This window comes from Amphiprion ocellaris, chromosome 10 (genome assembly GCF_022539595.1).
Source record: "Amphiprion ocellaris isolate individual 3 ecotype Okinawa chromosome 10, ASM2253959v1, whole genome shotgun sequence".
Taxonomy (NCBI): Eukaryota; Metazoa; Chordata; class Actinopteri; family Pomacentridae; genus Amphiprion; species Amphiprion ocellaris.
In genome coordinates, this window is record NC_072775.1 from 35,759,877 (window position 1) to 35,786,213 (window position 26,337).

The 26,337-nt window shown below is 40.8% G+C and overlaps 2 protein-coding genes across 2 annotated transcripts in view; one reads left to right on the forward strand and one right to left on the reverse strand.

Moving 5' to 3' along the window:
* The first annotated feature begins 744 nt into the window (after nucleotides 1-744).
* On the forward strand, nucleotides 745-7,550 carry nol7 (nucleolar protein 7). Its single transcript, XM_023269098.3, has 8 exons — nucleotides 745-950; nucleotides 1,246-1,306; nucleotides 1,732-1,787; nucleotides 1,869-1,894; nucleotides 1,973-2,039; nucleotides 2,130-2,251; nucleotides 5,323-5,400; nucleotides 7,161-7,550. The coding sequence occupies exons 1-8, from the start codon at nucleotides 775-777 to the stop codon at nucleotides 7,232-7,234; spliced, it is 660 nt and encodes a 219-aa protein (XP_023124866.2). The 5' UTR covers nucleotides 745-774; the 3' UTR covers nucleotides 7,235-7,550.
* Nucleotides 7,551-9,612: 2,062 nt separating this feature from the next.
* The window catches only part of ranbp9 (RAN binding protein 9), a 36,678-nt gene continuing 19,953 nt past the window's right edge, over nucleotides 9,613-26,337 (reverse strand). The window contains exons 6-14 of the mRNA XM_023269097.3: nucleotides 23,747-23,931; nucleotides 23,375-23,487; nucleotides 21,361-21,469; nucleotides 20,225-20,379; nucleotides 18,586-18,739; nucleotides 17,798-17,919; nucleotides 17,336-17,487; nucleotides 15,803-15,914; nucleotides 9,613-13,061 (exon numbers count right to left, since the gene is read on the reverse strand). Of these exons, the coding sequence (XP_023124865.2) occupies nucleotides 12,931-13,061; nucleotides 15,803-15,914; nucleotides 17,336-17,487; nucleotides 17,798-17,919; nucleotides 18,586-18,739; nucleotides 20,225-20,379; nucleotides 21,361-21,469; nucleotides 23,375-23,487; nucleotides 23,747-23,931 (1,233 nt within the window). The 3' untranslated portion in view covers nucleotides 9,613-12,930. The remainder of the gene's footprint in view (nucleotides 13,062-15,802; nucleotides 15,915-17,335; nucleotides 17,488-17,797; nucleotides 17,920-18,585; nucleotides 18,740-20,224; nucleotides 20,380-21,360; nucleotides 21,470-23,374; nucleotides 23,488-23,746; nucleotides 23,932-26,337) is intronic.

Genomic DNA, 26,337 nt, shown 5'->3' on the forward strand with positions numbered 1-26,337 from the left:
ATTATAATATTATGTCAAATATAGATTTATACTTTAATTGACTACATTAACTATTTATATTAAAAACCTACGTTATTATCAGTATTATATTCTCTAAAGAATTACTCAATTAATAATAACGTAAAAAACAATAATATAGATAATAACAATGAAAATAATAATAAGCAGAATAAATAAAATGACAAAATATTATTATTCTAAATAATAATAATAATAATAATAATAATAATAATAATAATAATAATAATAATAATAATAATAATAATAATAATAATAATAATACGTTTTTAAACAATTATTTTCTCCGTACTTTTCAAAATAAAAAATTTAAATCGTTCCAAACAAAATAAAAGTCTGACCCGGTATGTCCGGTTTGTCAGAATTTCAACATAAAAGACTCACTTTAAACCCGTACCCACAGACTGCTTAAAACAAACAAACACAAGTTAAATTACAGCTCGTCGTGTAACAGCTGGATTTTTTCAAGCTGTTATATTTTACAACAGAAGAATAAAACGATTCAAATCTATTTAGCGAACATTCTCATGTCAGGTTTAACACTAAAAACACTTCCGGTTGTAGTTTCTATTTTAAGTATAAAATAATAAAAACATTGAATGATTCAAAGTTGATTTTTTGATGGAATTTCTCTGTTTTTGTAAATTAAAATTAAAATTAATACCTTCATAACCCGGAACCATCGTCATCGGTCCCTTTCTTCTAGCGTCACGACGGGTGAGGCGCGGCCTGATGACGTAGCATTCACTGGCAAACATGGGGGAGAAGAAGCAACGTGGGAAAGAAGCTTCATCTGACGGAGAAAAAGCGGCTGAAAACCTGAACATGGCTCTGGAGCCGAGCGACGACGAGGCTCCGGAGGAGGTGACCTTCCAGGACTCCAGGGTGGAGGCTCTCCGGAGGCTGAAGGAGGCGCTGGACACGGAGAGGAGGTGCTAACGGGAAGCTAACGGGGAGTTAACCGCGGCTTCTGGGGCACAAACTGACTCGATTTAGGCGTTTTTCTGCTAATTAACACAATTAAAACAACACAAAGTCAGTTATTCCGAGGCAACCTTTACACCGGCAGGTTCTAATTTATTAAAATGTGTAAATCTAGGTTTGTTGAATGACACTACATGCAGAGCTGAACCTCAGTCTCTTTAATATTTTCAGACTGGTTCGTTTGCTGCCACAGAAAAGAACTAAACATCGGGTTTTGTTCGTTAATCATGTTTGTGTTTGCAGAGAGAAGGAGCTGCTGAAGGAGAAGAGGAGGAAGAGACAGGAGCTCTTCCAGGAGCAGAAGGTCTGAAGATGTTCAGGACAAACTGAGTTTTATATCATTTCTGTAATATTTTCTGGTCTAGATTCTAGTGTCAGAGTGGTCTAACCCACAACCCAAATACAGCGTCCCAGTGGAATGTTAGACCATTCTGGAAAACACTAAACTTTGAACACATTTTTCTGAAAGACGACTGAAAGAGGGTCAGACTGCTCTGCTTCCAAACTGTTCAGTTAATCGATTTCAGATCAAAAAGTAAGATGGATGTCATTATAAAACCACGATGGCTGCATGTTGGGATCTCTGAGGTCATGAAGTCCAGTCCTGTTATTTTATCAGCCTGAGACTGAATATGTAGCGGCTCTGATTCCGTCTGGAAACGTGGAGGCGTTGACAGAAAGCTGTTTAAATCCTGTCTTCAGATGAGTTAATCGTTCATTTCCCTCCAGAAGAGAAAGCTGTTCCCGGCTGAAGCGTTGGAGGAAATGAACTCGTCGACTCTGAAGTGAGTTCATGGCTGCTTCTCTTCTGCTGCTCTGGTTTCACACATTTTCTCCTCTCAGACAGCTTTTATTTTGTCTTCCAGGAAGCAGAAACAGCCTGAAGATGAAGGTAAAGAAGCTTCCTGCTGCTTTTAGCTGCTGCTTGATGTCATGATTCTGAGGTTCTAATTTAACTGTCGTCATGCAGCTGAAGACGATGAGGAGGAGATGAAGGAGAAGAAGGAGAAGAAGAAGAAATCTGCACATTCTAGAAAGTAATCTGAACTCTGATGTCTCTGAGACAAACTTTACTCTCTAATCTCCAGTTAAATGATGGAAGCTCAGAGTGTTTTTCTGCTCTCCAGGCTGAAGGGAACCTACACCGTCAGGACCATGAAGGATCAAACATCGACGTTCTTCCAGCAGCAGGCGGCCAAAGAGTTCCTCCAGTCCAGACTGTATGGAGCCGGAAGCTGCAGAACCACCAGTAAGAAGATCTGTAGAGAACCTGAACCAGAACCTGATGAAATGTTTAGAGCAGCTCAGATCTCAGCTTCTGGAAACGATTCAGACTTGAACTTTGTCAGATGTAGTAGTTTTATATATTTAGTTTGTTGTTTTCTGTCTCGTTTATCTCCACTGTGGTTCATTTTTAATCTAAAGTCCTGCAGCTCTGAGGAACCAGAATGAAGAAGAAGAGAACTCAGATTTACAACATTAACAACATCTAGACTGGATTTATCGTTCATTCAATGGGATCATCATGGGAGAAAAAACAGATTTTCTTTCAAAAATAAGAATGTTTCTGTAACGCCCTAGGGGCTAGGGAACTGACTGCAAGTAGATGTTATAATAAGTGATCAGACCAGGTTCGTCTGCTGGAGCCAAAGGGTATGAAAAATGGACAGACACGGTTGATTTAAGTTTCGTAGATATATTTTTTCAGAATTTGTAACTGGATTTGCGTATAAATAAAAGGTATTGTATAATAACCAGAGTAACAATAACAATAGTAAGGGTGAAATAGTATGAGGTATGTATAATATAAATATATAGATAATAAACAGGTATAATCAATTATCAATTAATATAGTATAATATAATATTAGTTATGGTATTAATATTATATTATGTATATTAATTAATAAACAAAAACCAATACAGTTCGAAAGTTCAACACCAAACAAAAGATCACCAGGTCGGGAATTGCAGTTCAAAGTTCAGTTCAAAGCCTCCTTTTGAGAGGTTCGGAATTCAAAGTCTTTTTTTCAGTTCAGTGTCCATGAACAAAACAATCCTTGATCCAGGTTTGATGAAACAACAAAAGGTGTCCTACCGCAGCAGGAGGTAGGGGACGGGATAGCTCGCCATCGAAGAGAATTAATTCAGAAGGAAGGGGGGGGAAAAAAAAAAAACCTAAAAAAAAACTGACCTAAAACAGGAGTCAGGAGAAAAAATCCCAATTAGTAAAGCAATAAAATAAACCAAGACAATAAATCAGTAAAAGTAAATTACAAAATAAATAACCAAAATAAATACAGTTTTAAATAACCAGAACCATTGAAATGCTATAATGCACAGCATTTAGATACTCTATTCAATGTGAATAGACATTACATCCATTGATCTAATATGAAGCTTCATTACAAGTTTAATATCTAAATGTGAATTAATTTCAAAGGTGTAAAGTCAAATGTATAAAGTCAAATGTATAAAAGTGCACTTTAACTTCAAATAGGCCTCGAGCCTTGTGTTAAATTGTATTAAATATACAATTACTTCATTTCAAGTATTAGGAGTATTGTTGCGCAACAGGTCTGAATTTCATTCGTGTGAATGCATCCGCATCCATTCAAAACAAAGATGGCTGCGGGGGCACCCGGTTTCAAAAGTAACAAAAAGTGACCTAAAAGTCTAAACTAACAGAAAGTGAGGCACTGCTTTAAGTATCTACAATGTTGCCTAAAATTCGGCTGGAGTAGATTAACAAATAAGGCTAGAATTGAAAGAATATACACATAAATAGCCGCGCTAGCCGGCTGAAGCTACATGCTACGTTAGCATTAACCTAGCTGCAGAGCAGCATTAAGATTTGCGGTATTAACAAACATGAATCACACAACCGCAAGAATCGAGGACTCACCGGTGAGTAGTGCGAACACAGGGGGGTTTAATACGAGGATCCGCCGGGATACGGGGAAATGTATCTGCAATTGTTAATTTAAACTCAGCGCAACGCATTGTATTGATAAATCGTTTAAAGTAAACTATGCGACGCACGCACTCACCGATCGCCAGAGAGGTAGATAAGAGGATGAGGAGTTTCGTGGAGCTGTTTTAGCCCAATTGCTACTTTTAATCGGAGTTCGGAGCAGTTTTAGAAAGTCAAACAAATGCCAGATACAGCGTGGTGCTGTGACAGGGCTGAGTGCAGAGCAGTGACAGACAGGAAGTGGGACCGGGCAATGTAAAAGGAACTTGGCCGGGAAATTAAGAGCGGCACCGGAAGTGGAGCCCTACATGGCCTGGGTTACATTTCTCAGTGACCCCAGACTTGGAATTTTATTTTTTTGACTTTTTTTAGTTATTTTGGACAGTTTTTGAGTCATTTTGGACAATTTTGAATAATTTTGGAAAACACTGAGTTATTTTGGACAATTTTGAAAATTATTTTAGTTGTTTTGGACAATATTTGAGATCTTTTGGACATTTTATGAGTTATTTTGGACAATGAGACTGAGAGTAAAATGCAGCATGGCTCAGAAACCGAGAACAGAAGAGCAGGACATTGGAAATCCATCCAGCATGGAGAAACATCTTCTATAGATGATGAGCAGAGTAGAGAGATAGAAAAACATCTACAGGATGAGGAGATGGTAGGAGCTTCAGGAGACGTTTCTAGAAACACCTTCCAGAACTTGCAGTTAGTTTGTCCTGAAGCACCCCTGATTACCAGGACCTGGATGACTGAGAACCTCCACAGATGTCTGAGGAGACAACATTAGTTCAGAGTTCAACATCTGAGCAAACATGTAGGCTCCAGGATTTTTACATTTTTGGAAAAAATCTAATCAGAGAAGTCCATCTTTAGTTTAATCCTCTTCCTGGATTCCGTGATTCTAACAGAAGACATCTCTGAGTTCTCGGTCCTTCATGTTCTTCTGGTTCCTCAGAGCTGCAGGACTTTAAGAATAAACCACAGTGGAGAAAGAAGTGATATTAATCCGCTGCTGAAAGTAGTCCCCAACAAATGCAGCGTTTTCACCTGTTTGTCGTTAAAATCTGCAGCTGCTTCAGGAAACTGGACTCTCCAACACTCTGGTAGCTTTAGATAGATAGTAGATGGTCTGATGAATAAAAACCTGGACGTCTGCAGGCTACACTCTGTGGTAGAAGTCTGTGAAGACCATGATCTGCCTCAATTTGAGCTCTGCTACAGTGAAGCTCGTCGTCCTGAAGGAGGTCCGGTCGGTCGGACTTCTGCTCAGAGACGATGGCGACATCCACAGCATCGGATTTATCTGGACGTTTTTACACTTCCTGTCCTTCTGCTTCCAGGTAACGAGCTGCTGTCACTCCAGAACAAGAAGGGAACCAATCAGAGCGCAGCGGTGCAGTTTGTCAGGAAGGACTGGGGTAGGTCCAGTTAGAACCTCCAGACCACGGTTCAGATCATCGGTCTGACCTGGTTAACATCTGGAAATAATCTCCCCAAAGAACCTCCTCAGAACATCTGGTTCTTCAGCCACAGCAACTTTATCAATGATCAGAGTTCTACCTTCATACTGGGAATATTTCCAGAGTTCTAGGTCCTTGAAGTCCATAGAGGAGGATCCAGATTTATCACTTTTTAATGGACTTTTTCCATCATTTCTGAGCCTCAGAACTTCATCAGTCCAGCAGATAGAACCATGACATTTAGGAGGAGAAACACATCTGAGTTCTGGGAAAAACTGACACCAGATCAGTTTAAATCCATCCAGGTGTCTCAGTCTCTTGATAATCCAGATTTTGTGAATTTTGGATAGTTTTCGAGTAATTTTGGCCAAAATTTCAGGTCCTTCTGAACGTTTTTATTAATAATTGGGGGAAACACTGAGTCATTTTGGAAGGTTTTATCATTTGTCAGACAAAATTTAATAATTTTGGGACAATTTCTGTGAGATTTGGGACATCTTTGTCCTTTTGAACAGTTTTTGAGCCATTTTTGACAAATATCGAGAAATTTGGGACAGTTTTTGTGCGGTTTTAGCCAGATTTCATGTAATTTGACTAATTTTTAATAACACATCTGAGTTCTGCTAAAAATCTGTCATTTTGGCCAAACTTTGAGTGATTTTGCACAATTTCTGTAATCTTAAACTATTATCGAGTAATCTTGGTTCATTTTTGTATAACGTGGGAATAATTTTGTCATTTTGAAGTTTTTAAGTTATTTTGTGCTATTTTTGTAAATTTTACATCCATCCAGGCATCAGAATCTCAAGACTGAATCTGTTTTCTGTTCAGTATTTTCTCTATAATTAATGACTGTATTAGAAGCAGAGTGAACAGTGTCTCCAGATGATCCTGGTTTCTTCTTCCACTGTCTCTAATAGTTGTGATCAACCACCTACCAACATTAAAGTTCACCCACAATCACCTTTAAAGTTTTCTCTGGTGGATTATCAGGAACCTGAAACACATCCAGGAACCAATGATTGTTTCTAGAACTCTAAACTGTTCACACTAGGATACATCCCATAATACTGATGATCACTAGGATACATCCCATAATACTGATGATCACACTAGGATACATCCCATAATACTAATGATCACTATGATACATCCCATAATACTGATGAATTACTAGGATACATCCCATAATACTAATGATCACTATGATACATCCCATAATACTGATGAATTACTAGGATACATCCCATAATACTGATGATCACTAGGATACATCCCATAATACTGATGAATTACTATGATACATCCCATAATACTGATGATCACAGCTGGTTATAGAGGAAATGAACAGAAACCAGATCCAGTGTTCAGACTGTGACACCTGGATGGATTTAAACTGATCTGGTGTCAGTTTCTACCAGAACTCAAATGTTTCTCCTCCTAAATGTCATGGTTCTATCTGCTGGACTGATGAAGTTCTGAGGATCAGAAATGATGGAAAAAGTCCATTAGAACGTGATAAATCTGGACCACCTCTATGGACTTCAAGGACCTGGAACTCTGGAAATATTCCCAGTGTGAAGGTAGAACTCTGATCATTGATAAAGTTTCTGATTCTTCTGTTTTTTGAGCCTAAATTGATTCTCATTTAGTTTTAATCAACGTGTTAATAATTCAGCAGAAGTTCATGTTTGAACTCTTCGTCTCTGATCTCACAGCCTGTAAGGAAAAAGCCAAAGCAGAGAAGCTGAAGAAGAGGTGGATCCACAAACAGCGGAATCCCTCCACCTGATCGCAAAAGGACTTCAAACATGGCCGACCGTCTGAGGCGGTTCTGGTCGGGACAGTTTATGGACTTTACTGGGCCCAGAATCAGCTCAATGCAGGATTTACACGATGTGAAAATCCTCTAACGGGACTTTAACAGCTGGGAGGTAAAATAGATGAGCTGTACGTCAACTTTCATGTTTCTGGACGGATTATTTAGAGTTTCTGTTCACAGGATCAGCTGTTGTTTCTCTGTAAAGTGTATTAATCAGTGTTTGTTGTGTCTGTTACTGTAAATTTCTAAAAACACAAAATAAAAACTCTTCTGCTTTGAATTTATACTTCTGCCACCAAATGGACTGAATGCAGGTTTTCAACTTTTCAGGAGCATCAGTTTGTTTTCCTGTTTTGTTGATAAAACCAGCTGTTTATTTCATGAACCAACATCTGTATCTGCAGTGACTTTATTTAAGGAGCAAACTTCTACCTTCATGCTGTGAATATTTCCAGAGTTACACAGAAGTTCTCAAAGTTTGTTATAAAAAATGAACAAAAACCAGATTTAGTCTAAAGGTAGTGACTCCTGGATGGATGAAGAATTAATCTGGTCTGTGAACCAATCATAGGAAGAAGAACTTTATGGAGACAAATCTGATTCACTGCCATTTGAAACTGGAGGAAAGTGCAAAATGTCCAATCCAGGCTGGTATAGTGTCTCCACAGAGGTCCTCTAAGTGTTTATATATGGATGGAACCATATTTCTACTAAAATCCAGTCTGTGGTCCACATTTCTCCAACTGTTGAGGCTCTAATATCAGTAGAATCTGATGTGTTTGACCAGACATGGTTCCAGTTTTTAGATGTTTAGACTAAATGTTGATGTGGACTCATTGGTAGGAACCAGAACCTGGTGTTCATAGACGTCTAGATGTTCATAGAGGTCTAGATGTTAGTGTTAGATGAGCAGAGTTACAAGATGCTTCATGTTGAAGTTTAACATATGAGGATCATTTTGCCTCAATGTTCTCATCCATATATTTGAAATGATAAATATCACTTGCTTTCCACACATCAGATTCTACTGATTTTAGAGCCTCAACAGTTGGAGAAATGTGGACCAAAGACTGGATTTAGTAGAAACATGGATCTAACCATAGATATACACTAACAGGAACTTCATGGAGACACTGTACCACTAAATTTTGAAAATTTAGCATTTTTTTTCATTTTGAAGAATCAATAATCAAAGATGTGTCCTCTGCTAGAGCCAATTGATCAGTCATTTAGATCTGCTGGAAAATAATCCACCTGTGTCCAAAACAGACTTAAAAAATGTTCTAGTTTACAAAAACTTTGCCAGTGAAGACATTAAATGTCTATAATGACATAAAATGTCTCCGAAATCACTTCAATTTTGTCCAAAATGACTCAAAGATTCAAAATTTGTCTAAATTACTCAAAACAAAAACATTTAAAATGTGCAAAACCAATTAACCCAAACACAAAATGATTCAAAAACCAACTAAAATTACACAAAATATGTTCAGTGTGACTCAGAATTTGTCCAAGACGGCAAAAAATTTGTCCAAATAGACTCACTTTGACAAAACATCTAAAACCAGGAACCTTGGTGTTGGAGAAATTTTAGTCAAAATATGGAAGTTTTAAAATATTGCACTTATTTTCAAGAGCCAGAACTAATAATTACTTTCATTTTGGACATTTCGAAGTCCTTTAGGACAATCATCTTTTTTTTTTTTTGGACACTTTTAGTGATTCTTGACAAGTTTCAAGTTGTTTCTGACAATTTTCAGTCATTTATGACGGTATGTTTGGTAGAAATATGGATCCATCCAGATATAGAAACACCTAGAGGAACTTTATTGGGAACCAATACCAGCCTAGATTGAAAAGAAAAGTGGAGAAGTTTCATTTTTAAGGATCAATAATTAAATGTGTCCTCTGTTGGATCCACTCAATCCTTCTGATCTACTGGAAACTATTCTGTCTGTTCTCATTTCATGGCTGTTAGTTTTATTTCTGAGATATTGAACTTTTAAAACAACTTCACAGGTCAAATGTTTTTTGGAGGTAAAAAATGCAAAAACAATCTCAGGTCTGAATGAAAAATTCAGCCAAAATTATTTTACAGAACTTAGTTTTGGTTCATAAATAAACTGTTAACGGCAACGGCTGCCTGACGTCGGCTTTGGCCTGAGAAATCGTCTCCTTTCTGCCTCCATTCACTCTTTTCTCATCAGTTCTCAGATGAATCGGCTGCAGGACGTGAGGTGAACGTTTCCTCTCATATGTGGGTCAGAATTCTGCAGGATTATCGCTGGACGTCATCTGGGATTAACAGGAACTCTGACCGGAGCTCCAGGCAGCAGCCACACAACAGCTCTCAGCATTTCTCATTTTTAATAGAAATCTTTTCACCCTCACACAAATTGCACATTTTTTTCTCCAAATGGACACACAGTCAGCAGTGGACAGTTTACTGGTTGACATCTTCCTTATACACCGTGAACTGGCTAAAAGAAGGAGAAACAAAAAGAATCAAATAAGAGACATCTAACTTGATCTTACCACCACTTTACTATGGCATGCATAGGTTCAGACCTTACTCAGAAAGAGACAACAGACACTTTGTCTAAGAAGTTTTCTAAACGATGCCGTGACTGCTTACGATCCGCAAAAAAAAAACAAAAGAGAAAACCAAACCAAAGGTAGAGAAAAGCTGGGTTCCACCGTGAGGAGAAATGTCAGCTGTGGACCGCTGGAGGGGAAACGAGGAGAAGCTGGACGTCGGGTCTAAAGCCTCGACTCACCGTCCGACAACTATCTGGTTGGATGTGATGATTTAAAAGGGTTCTCTTTCTGCTTTGCTAAAGACCAGAGAAGGATCAGGACCCAGCAGAGTTCTCCTCTGATGGGGAACATGGATCGTTGAAACCGGAAGACTGGAGGACTTTTCATACCTGAATGTTGTTTAACATGTTTGTCAAATATCAGAAAAACTGAAGAAATGTGACTTCTGCTCCTTCAAATTAAAGTCGACCTGAAATTAAAATGAGGTTTTTGCTGCGATCAGTGGATGTCTGTTTGCTGTGTGTTGTTCTGGTTTCAGAGGACGCTGATCCAACCACATAAAAAACACTAAAGCCAGATCGTACGGTGCTGCAGATCAACACTTCACTCTGCTACCGTCTAGTCAGGTTTAAAATGAACGATGCATCGATCTGATCCTCAAACCAAATATCTTCTGTCCTGATACAGCAACAGATCAACAGGAGAATGTTTGATCCATAAAAGACTTGTTGATCTTCTACATGTGCATCAGTTCTCAGGATGAGCTCACGGAGCCGGAGTTTTAGGATGATTCTCCAGACAGTCGGTGAAGGGATCCGATCTGAAACCTCTCAAACTGTTCACCGACTCATCAGAGCCGCCATGATGAACATGCTGATATTTACGAGCCAAAACCAGGAAGTTCAGATTACCAAGTGATGCTAAACGTTCAGGGCTAACGTTAGCATGTCATCCACTCTTTTCTGCTTCTGTTTTTCCTTACTGTTGAGCCTTATTAGCACTCAGATCACAGAAACCAGGAACAAACAGGATCTGTGACTCTGTTCTAACAGCCACTTACTAAGACAGACAGCTAACAATAGCTAGGTGCTAGCTAACGACTCATCAGGCATTAAAATAACAACAATTGCGGGAATCTGTGATGAGGTTAGCAAGCTATGCTAATTAGCCTTGCCTAACTTAGTGGAATACAAACATAACAGTAATCCCTAACATCGGATGCTAGCTAGCTAGCTTAAAGTGCTAACAGCTAAAGACTGACGCTTGAAATGTCTTGTACTGGTGTTTCTACAGGAATATGACGTCTTGCAGTCAGTTAACCACAGACGTTGACAGAGTTGAAGTCGGTTCCATTTTCAAATCCAGTCAGGACATATTCTGACTCAGCAGACAGAGACGTCGGGTTTAAATCTGCCATTAGCCGCTAATTCCATGCGTTTTTGTTCCTCCTCTGCTCTGCCATCTACGTGTTTCTTCATAGACACTAAAAAAAGGAAACTGATTCAAATTTCAGTTCGACTTTAAATCAACTGCTGAGCTCGTGGAGCGGCTCGGCTACTCTGTTCTGAATTCAAGTATGAAAAGTTCAGTCCACCTCCGACTGAGGCACGGGGTCGGGTTACTGTTCGGAACCGAGGGGGACGAACAAAGGGACATTTTGGCTCCTGAGTTCTTTGTGGGTAAAAGATTAGCATAGACATCGATACGAAAATAAAGATTAACAACGTTTGCATCAAACCTGCTGTGCAGCTGGGGGTTAACGAGGAGAGGAGCATCGCAGAGCTCCTACGCAGGTTCCATCCCAGAGAACCCACACTTTGTCCAGAAGGGGTTGAAGATTCTCTCCAACAAACTTAGCAAGGTAGCAACCAGAACATGTGAAATCCTAAAACTCTGACTTGAGCGCAGTTTCCAAAACTTTACAGCGCTGGAAAACGGTCAAACACGTCAGTCTTCCTCCTGTGCAGGAGCCCTGAAGACGACCGAACGGGACCCGGATCCAGCAGCAGCTTCAGGTCACTGCTGTCAGTACAAACACTTAAAGGATTGTTTTTTTCAGTGATTTCCTTTCATTTGATAACTAAATATGTCGCTCTATTGATATAATTCCATTTTGTTAAATTCATATATAAACGCTAACATGTACATACGCTCGTCACTGGGAATCGGTGGAATCGGGACCTTTATTATAATAAGTTGGTGGAACTTGCTCTTGCTGGTTCTCAACAAATATACTGTGAATGCAAGTAACAATAATTAATATAATGATAATTAGAATAATAATAATAATAATAATCGTCGTCTGCACCATGCCTCGTAAACCTGGAGAAACTAAAAACAAAACGAGCCAGGTGACCTCGCCTCCCCACTTCCCCCACATCGCCCGAGAAACAACAAAAACTAAACAGAAGGTTAAAAACGGAACGTTGAGTCGAGACGGTAGATTCTCTCCGGCTTCTTCGAAGTCCCGAGTCCACATGCGTCGCACGAGTCTCCGCCGATTTCCTGAAGTCAGTGGAGGGGGGAGTGGAGCAGGGAGGCGGTGAAGGGGAGTCGGCCGTCCATAACGAGCCTCGTAGAGTCTGGTGGAGGTTTCCAGCCTGCCTCCATGTTTGTTGGATGTGTGTTTGCCTGGTTTGCAGTGACCACAATAAAGGGTGGTCGGACACTCGTCCGTTCTATTTTTGGATGTTTTTTTCCGTATTTTTTCCATTTATGTTTGACCGGGGTTTTATTTGTATTTTTTGCCAGTCTATCTGCCCCGGTTGGTATCTGTGGCGAGTCTGCACTAGTTCGGCTCTCTGAGTGTTTTCAAGTCGACTGCTCTCGGCCGCCGTTGGTGTCAGCTGGAGGAGAGGGTGGTGGAGGCGTGGTTTCATATTTACGTCAGGGAGGGAGGTGGCATCTGAGTTTTAAATGTATGCAGTGTGTCGGCGCTCCAGAGATCTGCCCAGAAATGACTCCGGATCCTCGTTGGCGTCGCAGATCGAGAAGCGAGTGAGATGGTGGACTTTCTACTGCGTCGTGCAGAGGAGCATCTCCTTGGCTAATAGGACTACGATGATGGAGGAGGTGGGCGGAAGCGTTTCTGGACAGGCCCTCGGAGAGAGTAGGTGTTGTACTCGGGGCTAGTGCAGGTAGTCGTCCACGGAGGCGAAGGCGCAGGAGCCGCTGCCGGTTCGAGCCATGATGGCGAGGCACTGGGCGGCCTGACCCACGGCCTGGGCCAGCGGCGGCTGCTTGGGCAGGTTGTGAGTCTCTGGAGGGAAAACAGGAGGAACAAGTTAGAACTGTAGAGCAGCAGTATACAAAGTTTTTTACACCACAAACTGCTTTCAAGTAAGGACCGGTCATCAAGCACAAAACAAATACCGTATTTTCCGCACTATACAGCGCACTTAAAAGCCTTTAAGTTTCTCAAAAACCGACGGTGCGCCTTTTAACCCGGTGCGCCTTATGTGTGCACTGAGTTCCACCTAACCCGCACCGCTTGATTGACTGTCGGACCATTTCCCACCGACATAGGGACGTAATACGTACACTACATACGCTGGCAGCGATAAACCAATTACAGAACATTACGTAAAGGTACGTACAGTACCTACGCTTACCTCGCTACGCTTGCCTCCAGTAGGTAGGTATACTGTACTACCGGTATGCTGCAAAACAGCGTTTGTTTGGCTAAGGACCCCTGAAAATGGCATCAGCGAAGAGACATGCTTACGAGGCCCAATTCAAACTACAGGCTATCAGTTACGCGGTTGTAAATGGGAATAGAGCAGCCGCGAGAGAATTCAAAATCAATGAATCTATGGTTCGGAAGTGGAGGAAGCAGGAGAATGAATTGCGCCAAGTTGAGAAGACAAAATAGAGTTTTTGCAACTCCATGGGCACCCATATCACCGCTACTGTGAAAAACCAAGTGAAGCAAATGAATTCGGAGCTTGCCATCATTCCGGAAGGATTAACAAAAGAATTCCAACCGCTGGACATTGGTGTAAACAGGGCGTTCAAAGTGAAGTTGCGAGCGTCGTGGGAGCGATGGATGAGAGACGGCGAACACACCTTTACTAAGACTGGGAGGCAGCGCCGGGCGAGTTACGCCACCACATGTGAATGGATTGTGGATGCCTGGGCTAAGGTATCTGCTTTGACTATCGTCCGAGCTTTCGCGAAAGCCGGCATCATTGCAGCCACCTGGCAACGAGACTGACTCCGACAATCACGAGAGGGAACCCGGCATGTTTGATGGCGAAATTGCCCAGCTGTTCAATTCAGATACAGAAGATGGGGACTTTGATGGATTTGGGACAGAAGATTGATCAAAAAATAATGTGTGTATTTTTAAATACGTAATAGAATAAAGTTCAACCAAACTCACTCTTTTGCTTCCGTTACTTTGTTTTAGCATGCGCCTTATAATACGGTGCGCCTTATGGTGCGGAAAATACGGTAATATAAAATTACTTTATATTGCCGAACACACCGATCAGGTAAACATCATGACCACCTGCCTAGTGTTGTGTTGGTCCCCCTGATGTGGTCAAAAATGCTCTGAACCATTGAGGACCTCTCACTCAGGGTGTCCTATGGGGTCTGGACCAGAGGACCTCTCAGGGTGTCCTACGGGGTCTGGACCAGAGGACCACTCAGGGTGTCCTATAGGGTCTGGACCAGAGGACCTCTCAGGGTGTTCTATGGGGTCTGGACCAGAGGACCTCTCAGGGTGTCCTATGGGGTCTGGACCAGAGGACCTCTCAGAGTGTCCTATGGGGTCTGGGACCAGAGGACCACTCAGGGTGTCCTATGGGGTCTGGACCAGAGGACCTCTCAGAGTGTCCTATGGGGTCTGGACCAGAGGACCTCTCAGAGTGTCCTATGGGGTCTGGACCAGAGGACCACTCAGGGTGTCCTATGGGGTCTGGACCAGAGGACCTCTCAGAGTGTCCTATGGGGTCTGGACCAGAGGACCTCTCAGGGTGTCCTATGGGGTCTGGGACCAGAGGACCTCTCAGGGTGTCCTACGGGGTCTGGGACCAGAGGACTTTAAAAAAACCCGTAATTCCAGTGCTCAGATATCAGATAAAAATCCAGGTTTTGACTAAACGGGAACCGTCGTTTCGTTTGTTGCTTGAGTTTTTCCTCAGAGTTTATTAAATATGTGCAGCATCAGGATCCAGATGAGTCTCTACAGAGAAACATCTGCTGCATTTAACACAACTTCATTTCTGAATGATCCCTGACATGGAGACAGGATGATCAGGATCGAACGGCAGCTTATACTGAACTTCTCTTCACCTGTCAAACAGTCTCAGTTTATTCTTTAGAGGATTTAGATGTAGTCGTTTGTTTTTAAGTGCATTATTCTGCTTCATGCATCACTTGATGTTCCAAGTCTGAATGAAGCTGTGAGAAACATTAGTGTGTTGACAGATTTCGTTGTGTATCTTCGTGTCTGAAAAGGGTTTTAAACTTGTACTTTATGCTAGTTTTAGTTGTATGTAAATGAAAATATGTTTCTGATAAAAGCAAGATCAATAAAAACACCTCATGAATCAAACACTGTTCTAGAGTCGAGGGGTGTGAAGGATTTTACTTGTTTCTTTAAGCTCCTGCTGGTCTGTGATGAAGGAAACAGCACATGGTTTTACTACAGACCCCTAGTTCTAGAGTCACTCTTCACTCCGTGACCTTCTGTTGTCCACCAGACTCTGAACTCCGTCACCATTTGTCATTAATTAGCATCCTCCAAACTGACCACTGTTCTTTTCTGTGTTTACAGACTGTCCCCTCCCAGCTGTGTAGAAGGTTTTATTCTGTAAATGTTCTGGGTGGTTTACCTTCAGACTATGGGAGGGTAGATCCACCGTACCAGAACACGAACAAACACCACTAAAGGTAAATGTCTTCAACAACTGCAGTCAGCTGTGTGCTTTCTCAGAGCAGGAGAATAAATGATAATACTTCTGTGTTCAGATTTGATGGTGTTTATTGACCTACCTAATATTGCACTGTTGAGCGTGGAGCAGACCGGCTCTCTCTGGATGGCGTCCAGCTGGTAGCCCACCGGGCTGTTCCAGGGGTCCGAGTAGGCCAGCAGGCTGAAAGCATCCTGGAACACAGAACACGTTCTTACACCGTCATCAGCCCACAGCTGCTGTGGAGTTCTGAACATTATCCATGGATTAAAACTGGACTTTCACACGTGAGTCTAATTTACAAAGTTTGAACATTTCCTTGAAGAGAGAAACTTCTGGACCTTTTAGAAACCATCAGCCCGACATCAAGGCTGCGTGGAGGCGACAAACTCGGCTGGTTTAAACTTATTTTGACTAATTTTTACATTTGTTAAAACAGCTACTGAACAACTGAGGTCCTCCTAGAGACTGAATATATCTGCCGTTATCGGAGTATTAAAGCAGCATCATGTCTCCAAGAGCTTTTTATCCACCTTCCAGGTGTTTTTATGAAGAACTTCTTGGACAGCACATCATATGAAAAAGTTCCTCTTATGGATGCAAATTTTGAACAATTCTCCAAACCAATAATGGGCAGCCAATCAATCAGTGATGAATTACACAAATTCACTACATCAACAGAATTCTGCCTGCACATTTGTCCACTAATTTGTCCATTTGGTTAGAAGGACGCTGTCTGAGCAGACTTCAGCTCAGATTAAACACCTGAGCACAGGGTGGTATCTATTAACCTCCACTGAAGTCTTTGTCATGGTGCCCGTTGCAGCTAAACTCCCACAATGCTCTCTGCTTCAACATGAACTGTAGTCTGAGTGACGTCTCCTCTGGTCTCTACAGGATTAAACAGGAAGAGGCTCCACCTGGTCGAACAACCAGGAACTACAGCCGATCTACATTTACTGACATCGTGACCTTCTTCTTCTTCATCAATTATCACTCCTCAGAAGCATCAGAGAATCCTCCCCACTCTCCATATTCAAGAAATCCATAGACATCTTTTCAACACTTTCTAGAACTCATAAATTCTATATGCTCCCTTCTCCACTACATTCATTTTTTAATTGTATTTTTTGTGTGTTCCTACCTACTTTGTTAAGCGTCTTTGAGTATCTCGAAAAGCGCTACATAAGTATTAATATATATTTTTTAACCAGTTTAAATAACATAATGACCATTGGCTCACTCCTCTCCTAGTAAACCAATCAGATCTAAGGATGTTTGGGAACCAGTGTGCTAAAATTTAAAGCTAACCAGCAGCTACTTAGTTTAGCTTAGCATAGATTGGAACTGGGGAGCCTTGTTCTGTCCAAAGTTAACAAAATCCTCCTAAATTCATGAAATATTCTTTTTATTTCACATGCTGCTAACCAGTCACAGTAATTAAAACTTGGATGTGGAGTTTGTAAGAAGGTCCCAACAAAAACTTTTAGTCAACTTTGCTGACTTTATCTATAGAAAAAAAGGTTTTCAGCAAAGTCAACAGTAAATGAACATTGTCTGAACACAAACGGAGGTGCAGGAACCCACTACGGTGGATCTGAGTGTTCTCTGATACCTTGAGCATCTTCTTGTTGGCCGAGTTCTTGCCACACTCACGGCGGAGGTGTTCGCTCATGCTCTGGAGCTCCCTCCCGAAGTGGATCATCCTCTCGATGGCCGCCTGGCTCCCTCCACACAGCTGCCTCTTGGACTGAGCAGATTCCACCTCTGCAGGGTGGCGGTCAGTTCCACAATGAAAAAGAGTTCATTTTAAAGGGTGGCTGAATGTGTTCGTACATTTACAGTCCAGATGTTACTCAGAGGACTCAAACTGCAGCTTACAGAATAAAGTTTAGAATACTGTGTTTTTACAGCAAAAACCTTGAGCTGCTCACCAACAGTTCATTCCTGAGTTCTTACAGTAAACTAGATGCTGGAGAAGACAACAGCTGCCAGAAAGGTTGCTGGAACATCAACCAGGACAGAAACACCAGAATGGAACGCTGACAGGAGTTTACATGGAGTTACTGATACCCACCCATGTCGGCGTCACAGTCGTCGGGCTCGGCAGTGTGTTTGGAGGTGCCGTTGAGGAAACCGTTGGAGGATGATTCTGTCACTCCGTTGGTGAAGTGGTCGACCTCCATGTCCACATCGTTACTGAGGAGAAACAAACGGTCAGCTCAAAGCAAAGGCTCCTCAGTGAACACGAGACCATCGGCTGCCCTCCACAACTCCTCTAGGCAGGGCCAGAAACATCATGAGGACACCACTAACCCCTTCACCTCTCTGACCTGTCGCCCTCTGGGAGGCGCTACAGGTTCAGACGGTCCACAACAAACTCAAACAGCTTCTTCCCCAAAGCGGTCCCCTTACTGACCATAAACCTGCACTGAAACGGAACCTGGACTGTTGTCACTTCCTGTAAATGTCACCTGGACTGTTGTCACTTCCTGTAAATGTCACCTGGACTGTTGTCACTTCCTGTAAATGTCACCTGGACTGTTGTCACTTCCTGTAAATGTCACCTGGACAACAACTTTTGGGCTCACTGTGACTGGAAACTGAACGGACCGCTAATTAGCTTAGCTGAAAGTAAATCTGAATAACTGAGGTGAGGTGATTATTTCTCGATGGACTCCTTAATCTACTGATGCGACAGGTTAAATGCTGCACTGACCTGCAGAATCTGGATCAGTTTTTCGTGCTCTTGAAGTTCTTATATGAAAATACTCGTTTATCTAAACAGGCGAGCAGTTAACAGGAACATTCAGGTTTTACTATCATGAACAGCTGTAGACCAGTGGGGGAACGTTTCCTCAGTACCTGGTTATGGGCTGTTGACTACGACTCCCGTTGAGGCTAATGTCAGTCGGTGGGGGGGCGGAGCCAGAGCCTGGGGGGCAGGGCTTATGACTGTGGGGGGAGGAGCTGTGGCTCTTGTTAGACGTCACACCATTACAGCAGTTACTGTCAAACCCTGAAACAGAATGAAATGCATCTTTAGAATGTTTGAAAGAGACAAATCCAACACAGAAAAACCTTAATTCATGCTTTAGATGTAAACTTTATAATCTGCCCAAGTCTGAGCGTCTGTCTGCAGTCCAGGAAATACATGACTAACTAATGTTCATTATGAGGAGAGATGTTCTCCGTCATTCATTCTTTAATTACAACTCTGTTAATGATAAACAATAAAGTAGTCGCTGCTAAACTTTGGAGGTGCCTTGATTTCCACTCTATTTCCACTCTCGTTTTACCACGGTTACTGACCACTGAGGCTTGTATCTTAAATTATCATTTCAGGTTAATCTGTGGCTGCCTCCTAACTCAGCCACTAGCTGATAGCGTAGAATTAACCACAGTGAAAGCGGCTAACGTCCTGATTTGTGGAGATTTTTGGCGGTTGCGTCTGTCAGTTAGAACAGGGAGTTAAAGTTAATCTGACTTTAGAAGATTAGAGATCAACCGAAATGTCTCGTGTTCAGTATTAATGAGGATTATTATTATAAGTGAATATGTATCATAGAAATAGGAATGATGATATCAGAGTATCATGTGATCGATTGATTGAGATTGATCATTTGTCTTCTGTAGCTCAGTCTACTATTCTTCTCCGTTTTGTCCGTCTTTCACTGTTCTATGTCTCAATGCGTTGTTAGTTATGGCTTCAGAGACTCTGTTTAGGTTCATCTGTTACTGCCTCCTAATTTAGCTGCTAGCTGTTAGCCTAGCACTAGCCTGTAGTAGCACAGTAGCTAATGTCCTGATTTGTGGAGATTTTGGTGCTTCTTGTTCAGTTTTTACAGGTTGCGTCTGTCAGTTAGAACAAATTGTTAAAGTTATTTTTATTTCATTTATTCATTTATTTTTAAAATGGGACAATTCGTATTAATGTACATTTTCATGTAAATATGATAGATTGTAGCCATACGGCTAATTTCCGTCTCAAGTCCCATTGGCAGATCAAAATTAGAGACCATCATAAGACCATAACTGAACAAAAACATATATATGAAGAAAACAAACAAAAAGATAACACTTAGTGGACATAACAGACAAAAGCTGAGATATCGAGGCAGCTACCAACCACTAATTAATTAACATTTACACATGATTATATTGCAAATATCTCTTTGTTGCTATTGCACATATCCCTCTCCATTATTGCACATTGTCATACTACACTTATCCCTCTGTCACTGTAACATAAGGGTCCACTATATATATCCCTCTGACACTGTTACATTTAATTGTATTGCACATTTCCCATTGCCATTATTGCACATAATAATATTGCACAGTTACCGGATGTTTTGGGGCTACAGATTAGGGATCAGCATTTCTTTCCAGTCTATCTCCATTTTAACGTTTCAGTCGATAATAAATAAAGACGTGTGAACATATTAATACGTTTCTATTCGTCCTGACACTGAGCTGTGTTTGTCCTCTGGATGTTCTGTACCTGAGAGGTAGGGCTGGGAGCTGCTGGCTTTGTGGCTGGGGCTGCTGAAGGGCCGGGGGGAGCCGGGGTAACTGTCCTGAGACTTGGGGCTGCGACCTCCCAGACATCTCACCTCGCTGTCCGTCCCGTTCACCATCTCTATGAACTGCCTCACCCTGAGGACGGACAAACAGGAAGGAGCGCTTACAACACAGGAAGAGGAGGATATGAGGAACGAAGAGGCCAGAATATAATGAAATACGCTGAAACATTCAGTCTAAAGCTGCAGACAAGCAGGAGAGTCATAGCTCACAGAAAGAGAAAAGAAATAACAGATAAGACACTCTGGCTTTTACAGCCAACACATCTGCTGGTTCTGCTCCTCACCGTATGGATGAAAACAATCAGACTGGACTCTTATCACTACATCTAATTTGCACTACCTACAATACTGCACTGCTTTCACATCTGTAAATATCTATTTGCGCAGCAGCCAGGCAGCATTATTGCACTATTTATTGCTTGTTTCTTGTTTTTTTTCTACTGTGCTTTGCATGTTTGCACCAGGGTCTGAGAGAAGCATCTCATCTATGTTCTGTACATCCTGGAGAACTGACAATAAAGTTGACTTTTGAAACAAACGCTGAGGAAGATAAAATCCAAAATACACTGATCAGGATAAACATTGTTTTCAGTACATTTGCAGTTTAAATGATCAGAAATTCTCTCCAAAAAAAAAAAAAAAAAAAAAAACAGCTTCTCTCATCCAGATAAATGACAGAAACAGACCCAATCAGAGCCAGTTCACCATGAAGTCTGAGTTAAAAAATAAAGCAACACAACTTTAACTTTGAATCCATATTTTTCTTTAAATATCAGTATTTGGCCTTATTGGATCTTTTTTTAATTTTAAAAAAGACCTGTAATTAATTAAGATTCTACAGATCTCATTTAATGTAAATCCTGTTACCTCGGTTATAAACGACTGCTTTTATTGTCTTTGTCTTTACTGAAACTGATAAAAGTGTTATTTGACAACAGGATTCAAGAATTCAGAGGCTTTATCATCATATGTCGCAACAACAACGGAGAAAACTACAGATTAAAATTTGTTGTTCTTGCATATGATGAATAGAAACATCCAGATGTAGATGTACTTGAGCATGAAGAGAAGGTCTGGGTTCCTCTCTAGGAGGTTGGGGTAGAGCTGCTGGGTGGTCTCGATGGCTTCACCCATTCTACCCGACAACACCAGCTTCTGGATCTCTGCACAGCAACAGCACATGTTCAGAACACAACAGATTTAAACAAGAGGAATACACACCAAGACTGTCCAAAAACTGGATGTTTCAACCAGATAACGTCAAAAAAAGATTCAGTCTGTGACTACGTTATTTCCACGTCAGACTCTGTTACTGATTTTCTAACATGCTGCTATTCTGTGCTAAAAAAAAAATAAAAAATTTCAACCCTGTGAACCCCAAACATCTAACAGAAAAAAAGTAAATGACACCATTTATCAGCCAGAAACTGTAAAAACAGAAATGTTAAACCCTGGATTTACTCATCTGAAAACATCTCCAGATAAAAGTTTACAATCAAGAGATTTTATCAAGCTTACTTTATTCCACATCTGATTTAAATGGTGGAACAGTGGTTTAATAATGTGAGTTTCACTGTCAGCTGCAACATGAGCCACGTTTTATATCCGTTTACATCCCAAAGTACCATCAGATTTACTGGAAACTGTCACAGATACGCTGATACTGAAGAAATCCTGAAACATGATGATTCTTAAACAAGTTCTGCAGCGTTCCAGGTCCTTCAGAGATCTTCTCTCGTACATTCAGCAGCCAACAGCTTTGATTCAAAGTGACTTAATCCTCTCAACGAGTAAACCTGCTCCCTGGCTAGAAAGTTGTCTTATTGTTGCCAGAATTACACTTTTTATCTGTAAAACAGCAACAGGTTCTGAATCGTAGGAGCTTCTCTAGAAACCAACTGGACTTCTCTTGTAGATTCTTGAAGACGTTTTACCTTCATCTAAGGTTCTTCTTCAGGTGTTCTTCAACTGACTAATGGGGAGTTACAGAGTTTATACAGCTCACATGGCTGAAGTTCCATTAACCACCAGAACTCACCTGTCTCCAGGTGTGATTGTTGTGAAACCAGAAGGTCCAACAATGACACGATCATGGTGGTGGAGCTGCTAGTTTACACAACAACGGATGTGAATCTGTCGAGTCAGGAGAGACTCAAGATTTCAACGACGGAGAAACTTTCTGGAAGAGACCTGATCACTGAGTTACAGATTCCTGAAGATGTTTAATCTCTCATCCAAGAGAGTCTTCAAGAGTCTACAAGAGAAGTCCAGTTGGTTTCTACAGAAGCTCCTGCAATCACCACGACCTGATGACTGAGAATCTACAGACAAACGGGTTCTGAACGTTCTGATGACCCTCGGCATCAAAATCACTTTATTCTACAGATCTCATTTAAAATGTGCCCCAAAAATTAACAGTTTGATCTGATTAAATTCAGTAAAAAAGAAAGATTTTGTCATTTCTCAGCTGAACTGCAGGCAGTGTTTCCACAGATTAGAGAGGAGACAAGAATGGAATATACATGCATATAAGTAGTGAAATCTCTACAGCAAGAGCAGCCACCATTATTGTTCAATATCTAGAACACCTGTGGAAAAATGATGGAAATGTTGATTTGATGTCTTCAAAATAAATAATCAATGAACTTAAACTTAAGTTTCATTTGTTTTGTTTCTGCTTTTTTTAAACCATTCTTGTCACCATTCTGAGTTCTCCCTCCTTCACGTTGTTCTGGTTCCTCAGAGCTGCAGGACTTTAGGTTAAAAATGAACCACAGTGTGGAACAAAAAATGAGAAAGGATTAAGCATTTTACGGAACAAGTCGCAGCTCATAGTGAAAGCATTGTTTACCAGGTTAGAACAAGGATTCCTGTTATGTACTTAAACCACACAGTAATCCCAATATTAAGCTGCTTTCTGCAGTTGGTGAACAAAGTAAACACGCCATCTAGTTTAAATTCACAGAGACGATTCTGACGGCTTTGTTTCATGTGGAAGTTTAGTTTGTGATGTGAAATGCTGGAAAGATTAGACATCCTGTTTTAATCTGGCAGTGAGAAGGACTCACTCTGTCGGTTTTTGATGGAGGCCAGCTCCTCGTGCACGGCCTGGTCGGTGGATTTGGCAAAGGCTTCGGCTGTGGCACAGTAGCTGTGGTGAACCAGGTAAGAAGCGACCATCCTGACCAGACAAGAAAAACAGAAAATCAGCCTCACATGTTGGTATTTTTGGTCGTTGCTACCCAGGAACATGCACCAGAGTACGTTTTAACTGGACCACACAGGGTAGGTGTAGAGTTCATAGATGATAACAAGCTTTTCACATTAAACCAGACCGAAGCAAACATAAAGCAAACGCCTGATATGTGACTAAAACTAGTGCTTCATTTATTCTCTAAACTCCATTCCAGGTTTAAAGGGAATAATTCCAGCCCTCTTACTTCTGGATCATGGACTGCCACTCGCCCTCGCGCTCTCCGATGGGGAAGCGATCGATCTGGGCCTGAATCTTTGTCCTCCATTCTCGCATGTAGTCCTCAATGTCAAAGACGAACGGGTGCTGTCCGAAGTTTGCGTCCACCACCTCCCCTGGAGTCTGAAGGCCCACCGTCGGGTACAAGTTGGGCTGCAACAGAGACCAGACAGGGACCAGTTAGGTTTGATTTCATATAGCAGCGTTTCTTTATCTCCTCAGACTGAGTTCACAGGTTACTCATTTGTTATTTGGGAACCAAACAGTGAATGAAAATTTTATATGTTTTCAGACTTGGGAGTTTTTGTATTTTCAATGTCAAAAGAGCATCTCTGAAGTAATTTCCGTTGTTCAATATCTCCAGAAATTTAACTGACAGCCATGAAATTAGCCGAGAAAACAGATATAATAGTTTCCAGCAGATCAGAATGATTCATTGCTCCACCAAGAACAAATTTTAAATGAAAAAAATGTGCAAAGTCTTCAAACAAAGATGGTATTGGGGTCCAAGAAAGTCTTTTGTAGTCCTACGAGTAAATTCATTTCAATATTTTGTCCTGGTCAAAATAACAAAAACTGGAAAGTTGTCTGGTCAAACTTTAACACATCAGGTTCTACTGATGTTAGAGCCTCAAAAGTTGGAGAAATGTGGACCAGAGACTGGACTTTAGTAGAAACATGGATCCATCCATAGATATACATTTACAGGAACTTTATGGAGACACTAAACCACTAAGCATTGAAAATTTAGCATTTTCTACTAGAGCCAATCGATCAATAATTTAGATCTGCTGGAAACGTCTGTTAGTGTCCAAAAAAGAAAAACTTTCCCAGTGAAGACATTACATATGTCCATAATGACACAAAACGTCTCTGACATCACTTCAATTTTGTCCAAAATGACTCATTAAAGATTAAAAATTACTCGACTAAATTTACTCAAAACAAAGACATTTAAAATGTACAAAACCAATTAACCCAAATACAAAATAATTCAAAAACTAACTAAAATGACACAAAATATGTTCAGTGTGACTCAGAATTTGTCCAAGACAACAAAAAAAAAATGTCCAAATAGACTCACTTTGACAAAACATCTAAAACCTGGAACCTTGTCTGGTCAAACTTTAACACATCAGATTCTACTGATGTTAGAGCCTCAACAGTTGGAGAAATGTGGACCAAAGACTGGATTTTAGTAGGAAATAGGAAATATGGAGTCTGAAAATGTTGTGCTTTTTCATTTTCAACAGCCAAAAAGTAATAATTACTGTCATTCTGGATAGTTTGAAAACCTTTTGGATTATTAGTTTTTAAACACATTTTAGACATTTTTGACAAGTTTGAAGTTGTTTCTGACAATTTTGAGTCACTTTGGACAGTATGTTTGGTAGAAATATGGATCCATCCATACAGATATGCCTACAGGAACTTTATTGGGAACCAATACCAGCCGAGTTTGAATTTTTCTGTGCTTTTTTGTTTCACATTTTTAAGGAACAAAATTTAAAACTGTGTCCTCTGCTGGCTCAATTGGAAACTATTCTGTCTGTTCTCATCACACTTCATGTCTGTAGAGATACTTGGAAAGTCGTTTTAACGGTTGAGGGTTAGGGCGCTTTTATGACTGAAAACACACAAATTCACTGAAAGGTCTGAAAACACGTGAAATTCTCAAAATTCTGCCAAAATATTTGACAGAACTTAGTTTCTGGAACCAAACAACAAATAAATGAACTCAAACAAGACAAAATCTGAGACGGTGCAGCAACAGATTTCCTGAATTGACCCGTAAAAGGATGATAGAGGAAACGGTTTGGAATGTAATCTGGACAGTAAATCATAACAGGAAAAAAACAGGAAAACAGAAGATCTCAGGAAACAAGACTCTGCCTACAGTTTCTCCTTAAAATTAGATTTGATGCGCTGACGAAGCTTCAACTATGAACCCATGGCAGCAGAGATCAGGGCTGAAGCTCCTGGGGCATTAAAGGAGCAGTAAGGAAGCTTTTTATTGGTCAGATTGACTGTGATGATTCCCTCCAGATGACTGATGTTTCTATTAGATCATCAGGACCAGGGACTCACTTCTGGTCCGGCACAGTTTAGGCACTCGACCTCCCAGTCAACTGTTTTAGCAGAACTCCGTTAATCTACAGTTTCCTCACCTCCAGGTCAACGAGATCTCCTTCAGGGATCAGGAGAAACTCCAGTCCGGTGTCAGACTTGGTGGGTCCAAATTTTCTCCTATTTTCACACATCTTTTAAACTTGCATGACTGTTTCCATCATTTCTGAGCCTCATAACTTCATAAAGACACAGTGACATTACATTTTCAGGGACGAAAAACACATTTGAGTTCGGATAATAACTGCATTACATAAATAGAAAATGGGCCCATTTTTTCATTATCTAAATGTGCAGTAACACTAATAATTAAACGTAAAAATGTGGGAAAAAGCAAATGATGTTGTTTTGGTGTAATCCCACTTTTTTCTGTTTTCAACCAAAAGCAAACAAAACAGAAAACTGACCAATTTTTTGTTTGTTTTGTCTGCT